Source organism: Prionailurus bengalensis, chromosome B2 (assembly GCF_016509475.1).
Source record: "Prionailurus bengalensis isolate Pbe53 chromosome B2, Fcat_Pben_1.1_paternal_pri, whole genome shotgun sequence".
Taxonomy (NCBI): domain Eukaryota; kingdom Metazoa; phylum Chordata; class Mammalia; order Carnivora; family Felidae; genus Prionailurus; species Prionailurus bengalensis.
In genome coordinates this window covers 65,979,298-65,989,558 of record NC_057349.1, presented here as the reverse complement: position 1 = coordinate 65,989,558, position 10,261 = coordinate 65,979,298, and the positions used below count along the sequence as shown (strand labels likewise).

The 10,261-nt window shown below is 43.4% G+C and overlaps 1 protein-coding gene across 1 annotated transcript; it reads left to right on the top strand.

Moving 5' to 3' along the window:
• Positions 1-6,470: 6,470 nt before the first annotated feature.
• Positions 6,471-7,581, top strand: DPPA5 (developmental pluripotency associated 5). Its single transcript, XM_043590513.1, has 3 exons — positions 6,471-6,626; positions 6,700-6,879; positions 7,304-7,581. The coding sequence occupies exons 1-3, from the start codon at positions 6,515-6,517 to the stop codon at positions 7,360-7,362; spliced, it is 351 nt and encodes a 116-aa protein (XP_043446448.1). The 5' UTR covers positions 6,471-6,514; the 3' UTR covers positions 7,363-7,581.
• Positions 7,582-10,261: the final 2,680 nt, after the last annotated feature.

Below are 10,261 nucleotides of genomic sequence, written 5' to 3'. Positions count from 1 at the left end.
TCTTCTTCTTCTTTTTTTTTTAATGTTTATTTATTTTTTTTGAGAGAGAGGGAGGGAGAAAGCAGGAGAGGGGCAGAGAGAAAGGGAGAGAGAGAATCCTAAGCAGGCTCCATGTTCAGCATGGAGCTCCACCTGGGGCTGGTCATTCTTTCCACACTCCCCCCCCCCCCCCTCCAAATTATTTTAACTATTTTGGTTCCTTTGCCTTTTCATATAAATTTCATTATTTTTTTAATTTAATTTTTTATTTTAGAGAGCAAGAGCTATCAGGGGAGAGGGGCAGAGAGAGAGAGAGAATCTAAGCAGGCACCATGCTCAGCACAGAGCCCAATGTAGGCCTTGATCCTATGATCCTGGGATCATGACCTGAGCCAAAATCAAGAGTCAGATGCTCAACGGACAGAGCCACCAAGGCACCCCCATCCAGGCTATTTCTATTAACACTTTGTTTCTTTTTATTGTTGAGTACTATTCTATGGTAAAGTATATCACAGTTTATTTACTCACTTGTTGAAGGACATATGTGTTGTTTCCAGCTTTGGGCTATTACAAATAAGGCTGCTCTGAAAATTCGTGTGAGGGTCTTTGTGTGGACGTATGTTTTCATTTTTCTTGGGTGAATACCTCAGAGAGTAATTGCTGGGTCCTATGGTAACTCTGTTTAATTGTTTGGGGAACTGTCAGATTCTCTTCAGAGTTCCCATCAGCGATGTACAAGTGATCTAGTTTTTCTGAAGCTTCACTTTAGGGTTGTCCCTATTTTTAATTTTAGTCATTCTAATAGTTGTGTATGGTATCTCATTTACGTGTTTTTTTTTTTTAATGTTTATTTATTTTTGAGAGAGAGAGAGACAGAGTGAGCGCTGGGGAGGGTCAGAGAGAGAGGGAGACACAGAATCCGAAGCCGGCTCCAGGCTCTGAGCTATCAGCACAGAGCCTGACGCGGGGCTCAAACCCACAAACTGTGAGATCATGATCTGAGCCAAAGTCAGATGCCCAACTGACTGAGCCACCCAAGTGCCCCAACTTATTTAGATTTTAATTTACATTTCCCTAATAGCAAATGATAATGAATATCTTTTCATGTACTTCCTAGGCATCTCTATATCCCATTAAGTGAAATGTCTTCATGTCTTTTATTTTCTACTTGTATTAGTTTTCACTTTTGAGTTTTGGGAGTTCTTTATGTGTTCTTTTTTTAATGTTTATTCATTTAAAAAAAATTTAATATTTTTATTTACTTTTGAGAGAGAGAGCAAGAGTTAGGGAGGGTCAGAGAGAGAAGGAGACACAGAATCCAAAGCAGGCTCCAGGACCCTCAAAAATAAAAAAAGATTACAAAAAAAATTAAAAAAAAAAAAAAAAGAGAGAGGGGTGCCTGGATGGCTCAGTCAGTTAAGCATCCGACTTCAGCTCAGGTCATGATCTCACCATTCGTGAGTTCGAGCCTCACATCCTGCTTTGTGCTGTCAGCTCAGAGCCTGGAGCCTGCTTTGGATTCTGTGTCTCCCTCTCTCTCTGTTCTTCCCCCATTCATACTTTGTCTCTCCCAAAGCAGTCTTCAGGCTCCCGAGCTGTCAGAACAGAGCCCGAGGTGGGGCTCAAACTCATGAACCTTGAGATCATGACCTGAGTTGAAGTTAGAAGCTTAACTAACTGATCCACTCATTCTTTGTGAGATATGTGTTTTCCAAATGTTTTCTCCCAGTTATAGTTTGTCTTTTCATCTTCTTTTTCTTTTTTTTTTAAAAGTCTATTTATTTATTTTTGAGAAAGACAGAGACAATGTGAGTGGGGGAGGGGCAGAGAGAGAATCCCAAGCAGGCTCCATGCTGTCAGCACAGAGCCTGACTGGGGCTCGAACCACAAACCTGTGAGATCTTGACCTGAGCTGAAACCAAAAGTCTCATGCTCAACTGACTGAGCCACCTAGGAATCCCACCTTTTCATCTTAACAGGTTCTTAACAAAAGTTTTCACTTTAGATGAGATCCATTGATCAATGTTTTCTTTTATGGATGAAGCTTTTGGTGACAAACCCAAGGACTCTTAGATTAGCCTAGTTTCTGAAAGATTACTCCTGTATTTTTCTCTAAAGTCTTTATGTCCATATATTTTACATTTAATCTGCCCATACCACACAGTTTTGATTACTATATCTATAAAATGATAGTTAAATTTAGGCAGATTAATCATACTTTTTTTTTTAATTGTTTTAGCTATTCTGGTTCCTTGGCCTTTTTGTATAAATTTTATTATTTTTTATTTAATTTAATTTCTTATTTTAGAAAGAAAGCAAGAATGGGCAGGGGAGAGGGGCAGAGGGAGAATCTTAGACAGGCCCCACCTTCTGTGCAGAGCCCAATGTGGGCTTGATCCCATGACCCTGGGATATGACCTGAGTGGAAACCAAGAGTTAGAGTCAACCAACTAAGCCACACTTTCATATAAATTTTAAATGTTTATTTATTTATTTAGAGAGTGTGCATGAGTGGGGGAGGGGCAGAGAGAGAGGAAGAGAGAGAATCTCAGGCAGGCTCCATGCTGTCAGTGCAGAGCTCATTGTAGGGGCCGGATCTCACGAACAGTGAGTTCATGACCTGAGCTGAAATCAAGAGTCAGAAGGTTAACCAGACTGGGAAATTAAAGGGAGGCACGTAAATACGTGCATCCTGGGAAATAACAGAAGTTAAGATAGGTATTCCTCAAGCAAGAAGGGGTTGGTAGTAGCACGCTTTCTGAGGAAGGGTTGGGGACAGGAATATAACTCCCCTTAGTAAATCACACCACTTGCCAAATAGGCCCCCAAGCCAGCAGTTTGTGAAACTACAATCAAAATGGGTAAGTGAAAAAGCAACGAGGGCTCCATAGTCACTTATCCTAGGGGCCAGGCAGACAGTGGGGGAATCATTGATAGGAGTGGGGAAACCAGTGCTTATAAGCTGCTGATGTGACACTTGTGCTGATTTAATTGTGCATGAGCTCTTTAGAAGGGACATTAGTCATTATTATCCAATATTTTTGGATGGTCATACTTTCTGAACCAACAATTTAAGTCTTGGTTGTTTATCCTCTAAGTCTGTACAGTTTTACAAGTTTGAAATAAGTTTGTATAGTTATGCAGGCTTGTCTCTAATGCCCTCAAGTTAGACATAATTCCTGTGCCTCTCTATCTGCTTCTTTAAATACTATATTGGTGGGATGACTGGCTAGCTTAGTCAGTGGAACATGCGACTCTTCATCTTGGCGTTGTGGGTTTGAGCCCCATGTTGTGTATGGAGACTGCTTAAAAATAGAAGCTTTTTAAAAAGTTTTAAGTTTATTTTTATTTATTTTGAGAGAGAGAGAGAGAGAGAGAGAGTGAGAGTACAAGCAGGGGAGGGGCAGAGACAAGGAGAGACAGAATCCCAAGCAGGTACCACACCATCAGTGCAGAACCCAATGTGGGGCTCGAACTCACGAACTATGAGATCATGACCTGAACCAAAATCAAGAGTCAGATGCTTAACCAACTGTACCACCCAGGCACCCCTTAAAAATAGGAGCTTTTAAATACATACATGCATACATACTACATTGAACTTCCAGCCAAAGAAATGTTGTGGGAGTAGGTACAGGAAAGTATTTAGAAAGCATGGTAAGAAAATTCTCACTGAGGAGATGGGTTGCACTTTTGTCCCCCAATAGTGTTACTTTGTATTAGCTAACTAACACACAATTACTTCTCCTCCCTTCCGTTAAAATTCAAAACCACAGGTTTTGAACTGAGCCTGGCTGGCTCAGTCAGTAGAGCATGTGACTCTTAATCTCAGAGTCATGAGTTCAAGCTCTAAGTTAGGCATGAAGCCTACTTAAAAAAAATAAAAAAGCAAAAAAGCAAAACCACAGAAAAGTAAAAAGAATTCTGTATGTCCTTACTGAGAATCAACTGTTGACATTTGTCACATTGGCTTTCTATATATACATAGAAAATGATAGTGTTTCATTTTTTTTGGCAGGGGGCTGAAATATTTGTAAGTAAATTGTAGACATCAACACTTTACTTTACATATTTCAGCATGTTTCTCATGAGAAACAGCACTTTCCCTTATATAATAAAAGTACTTGGGGTGCCTGGGTGGCTTAGTTGGTTAAGCATCAGACTCTTGATTTTGGCTCAGGTCATGATGTCAGGGTTTGTGAGATGGAGCCCCGTGTTGGCTTCTGCACTGACAGTGTGGCGCCTTCTTAGTATTCTCTCACTCTCCCTTTCTGTCTGCCCCTCTCCCACTCACATTCTCTCTCTCTCTCTCTCAAAATCAATAAACATTAAAAAAAATTAAAAAATACTTGTCATGTTCTACAAGTTCTGTATTATAGAACATATGTACAAATATTACTTTACAACATAGTCCATATTAAAATGTCCCCACTGGGGGAACCTGGCTGGCTCAGTCTGTAGAGCATGTGACTCTTGATCTCAACATTGTGAGTCTGAGCCCCATGTTGGTGTAGACATTACTTAAAAATAAAATCATTTGTAATATTTTTTTAATGTTTATTTATTTTTGAGAGAGAAAGAGCATGAGTGGGGGAGGGGCAGAAAGAGAGGGAGACACAGAATCTGAAGCAGGCTCCAGGCTTTGAGCTGTCAGCACAGAGCTGGATGCAGGGCTTGAACCCATGAACCATGAGATCATGACCTGAGTTTAACTGACTGAGCCACCCAGGTGCACCTAAAAATAAAATCTTATAAGAAAAAACAGCCCCCATTTGTCTAAAATGTTCTGTCTCTGCCTTTGATTCAGGATTTGAATCATGCATTGCATTTCATTGTCTCTTTATTAATAAAAGTCTTCATTTTTGTTTATATGACATTGGCAAACCAGTAGTCCATTTGTCCTATTGGTGATGCTAATTCTGGTCTTTGTTGAGGTGGCATCTCCAACTTTGTTGAGGTGGCATCCTCCAACTCTATATTGTAAAAGAACATTCTCTCCTGTCATTCCTTCCAGACCTTGTGAATATCCAGTTCCTTAATAGTTGAATATTTGATAGTTTTAGCCATGGATAATTATATAAATTGATTACATTGGTGGTTGCTAAAATCCCACAGTTGTTTAAGGGTTATTTATTTTGAGAAGGGGGGAGAGGCAGAGAGAGAGAGAAACCCAAGCAGGGTCCACACTGTCAGCACAGAGCCAGACTTGAACCCACCAACTGTGAGATCACAACCTGAGTCAAAACCAAGAGTCAGACACTCAACCAACTGAGCCACCCAGGCACCCCAAGAACCTAGTTTTTGACTGAATATGAGGAAGTCTGCCCTAAGAAATAGTCTTAATAGTAAGCTCATGGGCTTAGATGTTACCAGAACAAGGTCTTGGGAAAAGTCAGCTTCATCTCTGCATTTATGAAGCTACGAAACATTGAAATCACACTTTCATTGGGTGAATCCCATGTATGAACTACAAATGATGTGCTTTTTAAATGAATAAAACTATTTAAGTTTATTTATTTTGAGAGAGAGAGAGTGTGTGTGTGCACAAGTGGTGGGAGAACAGAAAGACAGAGAGAATCCCAAGCAAGAATCCCCAATGCAGGACTCGAACTCACAAACCTGAGATCATAACCTGAGCCCAAGTTGGGTGCTTAACTGATTGAGCCACCCACCTGCCCCTAAACAAAACTATTTAGAACCAGAAGTCTGGACAGTGTGGAGGCTTCTTGGTATTCTCTCACTCTCCCTTTCTGTCTGCCCCTCTCCCACTCACATTCTCTCTCTCAAAATCAATAAACATTAAAAACATACAGTTTGGGCCAAAATGGCCAGGTGCGGCACACCTGAGCTCTGAAATCTGGATAGATTTAAAAGTTCCAGACTCATGGGCTTCAAGGAACGTGGACAGCAGGGGCAGTTTAGAGCCCCCATCACATTCCTTGAAGATAAATAATTTCTGAATCTCCTTTTCTCATTTGTTAAATGGCAGCAATTTAATTCCCAAGTCCCCATGAGTTATAGGGGTCTCAGCGAAGACTCAGGGTTGGGCCCCGTTAGGTCCAGGGGAAATGGAACCCTCCTTTGGAACGTGGGAGGCAAGAACTTGATTTGGCAGCTCCCCTGTGGTTCTCGCACCCTCAAACCTCAGTTTTCGACTTTTGGGGGTTCAGGCCCAACCACTTGTTCCCAGGGGAAGAGCTGCCATCGCCCTCTCCCCCACACACTCCCCAGGCCAAGAGATTCTGGTGCGGAAGCAGCGAGAAGACGGAAACCCTTATACCCTCTGAAGCAGCTGGGCCCACCGGTGCTGGGGAGAGAGTAAGGTGACGGAGGTGGTCACGTGCACGACCTAAGCGCAGGCGGGCCGGCGGAGCCGGAGCGATGTGAGTGGCCGACTAGGGCCCCAGGCAGGGGGCGGGGCTTGTTGTAGGCGGGGCCTGCCCAGGTGCTCAACTTCCAGCCCGCGCCGTGGCCCTGGCTGACTGTGTTAGGCCTAGCTTGGGTTGGAGTGTAATTGGTTTTGAAACCAGTGCAGATGGGGACGCTGCCGAAACGAAAAGATATTCCACCGTGGGTGAAAATTCCCGACGACTTGAAAGATCCTGAGGTGTTTCAGGTCCAGACACAACTCTTGGAAGCTATGTTTGGTGAGTGAGCCCAGCCCTGACCCAGGCGTCTCGGTCTCCGTGGTCCTGAGCGCTCATCTCCTTCCCCAAACAGGCGTAGGTGGATCTCGAATCCCGTACATCGAGCGAGTCAGCAAAGTCATGCTTGAGTTAAAGGTTCAGGAATCCTCGGGACTCGCCGAGGTCGTGGTTTATGGCTCTTACTTGTACAAGCTTAGGGCCAAATGGATGCTCCAGTCCATGGCCGAGTGGCACCGCCAGCGACAGGAACGAGGTGAGAGGTTTGGGGAAGCCTGGGTAGTTTTACTCCCTCTTCTGTAGCCCTTCTCAACTCTCCCTCTCTTCCGCTGGCAACCACCACCCGCACATTAGGCACCACCCGGGCGGCCCCCAGTAATGCCGTCTCTTGGTCCTAGAGACGCTGGATTAAGACTACGAAGAGAGGCTGCCTGGGACTGGCCTCATAGGGGAAGATTATCTGAGACCTGACCCCCATTCTTCCCTTCCCTCCAACACTCCCCCTAGCTTCTTGGGGGATATTGGAATGGGCTCAGCGACCCCACATTCTGAGGACTCCCAAGAATTCCAGGTGCAGACCGCTGGGCTGGGAAGTCCCAGAAATGAACCTTTAAAGAGGCTGAGAACTGCCCAGGCTTTTACCCTCTCTCCTCATGAACATCTGTTGCTTTCTGGTGCAGGGATGCTCAAGCTGGAGGATGCCATGAAGGCCCTGCATCTAGGTCCTTGGATGAAGTGAAGCCAGTTAGCAACCAACGCACCTGGATGCAGGATTGAGAGTAGACTGTGGTCAGAGCTGGAATGATCTGGCCTGGTTTAAAGTCTGCTCCAGCTTGGCAAGGAAAAACCAACTGTTTGTGGTCTCTGGCTTTGCCTCGGAGTCCTAATGTAGCTACCATTGCCACCTGCCCCTCTCCTCCCAAGTTTGCTGATTAAAGAATAAAATTTTGAATAAATAGCTCCTTGATGTTTCATTGAAGATATTGGAGATAACATCACAGCCAAGGTGGCCCTTGAGTTTAACCCTTAATTAAAACTTTCACAGCTAGAAATGTCCAAGAGCACACTTGGGGTAAAAAAAAAAAAAAAAAAAAGGGAGGGTCTAGGAGTTGGGTTCTGAGATGCAGCTTTGACCAAAACTCAGTCAGTCTTAGGGGAAATGTGATATTGTCTGGAACTGACCTGGATTCTTTTTAAACATAACTATAATAGGTGAACATAACATGTATAAAATGAAAAGCAAATATTCTCAAACAAATACAGAAGCGCCAGTACCTTTTCAATGTACTACTTTTATATACATGTAAACCAAATAGAAGACCACTAGCTGAGTTCTCTGCATTTAGTCTGCTGCAGAATGTTATTTCGGTTGGAATTTGAAGAAAATTTAGCCTTATAGATAGGAATATGAAAAGGGAAAACCATACAGACCTCTTGAAAGGGTCTCTGGGATTCTCTACCACACTTATACAAAATTACCACACTTGGCCCCCAAAGGGTAAGTGAAATTGGGGGGGGGGGTAGATGAAAGGTTTACAATAGGTGGGACTCAATCCTGATGGTGGAGGGACAGTCAGACTGGGGACTACACTTTTCCCTACTAGAGATTAGCTTGGTAGTTCACAGATCAGAATGAATCCCACTTAGGGAGCTTTCTGGCCCTATGACCTTAGGTTGTTCAACGACCTCAGTCTCTAATTTGGAGATAATAGCATCTGACTCCATATGAAGTTGTGAGGTTTAGCTGTTTATATATGTATGGTACTTATAACTGGCATCACATAGTAAGAAGTGTTGACTATTTCTTCGGGAGATTGACCAATAATGGGAGAGAAAACTATCAATTAGATGTTTTCTGCAAGAGGCCAAGGTGGCATGTCCATCAGATAACTGCTCCCCACCCCCACCCCCTTCACTATCACTAAATGAATGGCACCACCATTTTAGCCCAGTGGTTCTGGCCAAAAACTAAGAGCCATCGTTGACACTTCACATGAAATCGAGGAGCAAGCCCAATCATCTTTACCTTCAAAAAAATAACCCAAATTGAAGCCCCTCCTGCACCTGCATTTTCTCCAGCCCTGCCGTCTCCACTCCCATCTTCCCTTGCCAGGACTCCTGGAAGAGACTCAAACAGGTTTCAATGGTTTCTCTTTTAGTTATCTCACGATCTGTTCTTCAGCCACTCTTAATTATTATTATTTTTTAGCATTTATTTTTGAGAGACATTTATTTAGCCTGACCTGTAAGGCCCTGTGTAATCTAATTTATTATCCTGTTGCTGCCTCTCAAGCAAACCATTTTGGTACCCCTTCAGGGCTTTTATCTTCTCTCTTGAGCCTGGAACATTTCTCACATTTTCAAATTGTTCTGATCCCTTCTCTCAGGTCCATGTTCATCTCTAGAGAGGTCCACTCCTTCACAGTCTTTACTTAACCTACTTTACTTTTCTTCATCGCATTTGTAAACCTTACTGACAGTGTTAGCTGCTCATTTTCCTCCTCTCTTCCACTATAGTGTAAACTCCAGCAAGACAGGGATTTTTTTTTTTTTAAACAGGCAATATGTGGGATAGAATGTTTAAGGGTTATTTCAGAAGACGCTGATACAAGCTAGACTGCTTGGGTTTGAAAAATTATCAGCTACCTATTAGGTTTGGAGCCACGCGCATGTCGGGCTTTGTGCTTCAGTGTCCTGTTTGTAATATGAGGATAATAACTCTCTCGATGTGTGGTAGTGAGGATTAAATAAGCCAAGACTATGTCCTAAGACTATGCCAAGTCTTAGAACAATGTCCCTTACAATGGGCATTCAATAAATACTTCTTGAATGTAGGAGGAAGGCTGCTCTTCATCCACTGCCACTGGAACTAGATTGCTCCCTTCCGGCCTCCAGCCCAATCCTTTAAGGTTCTCATTATTGAAGACTCAATGGGAGAAGCCATGGAAATCCTTTGTAAAGGGCCTTGTTTTTCTGTCTCCTGCAAGTGTGGAATGCTTGTCCTGTTTTTTGGGGTCTTTAGCACACCATACAGCTTTTGGGTAACTGGGAAAACAAAGATGCATTTTGGCACACTGTTGAAGTTCCTTTGGCGAGTAGAGCAGGAGACCAGGCATGTACCTCAATTGGCATTTTGACACCCTCCCTTACAGCCTTGAGAATTGTACCAATACTCTGGTCAGAAAGCAGCTCCTGCCCAAGATTTTGGGGGGAAATCAGTCTCATATTTCCCACACCCACAAGAAATGATTGTTAAAACAACTGTACCTCTGATTTTGAAGAACTAGACACAGATAAATGAATTTCCTCCTATTTGGAATGTCAGGAGGGGAAGCTGGCTTAGCTCCATGCGGTAAGAGGGCTTGATTATTTACAAAGGTTGGTCTGTCTTGCACATTTGTTCCTTGCAGGCAAGGAGATCTCATGGCCTGTCATGGCAGAATCATTGGTTGCCAGGACCAGAGGCAATACCAGGGCCCAAGACTCCATAGACTGGGGAGGGGCTCGTTTGGGATGAGGTGGGCTGTTGGCAGGTGCCATCTTAGTTTCCAGGGAAGAGATTGTTGGTGAATCGTGGTCACCTCATGGTGGTTCTCTATGGCTTTGGGCACATTTTAACGGAACAGCATTGGGCAGGA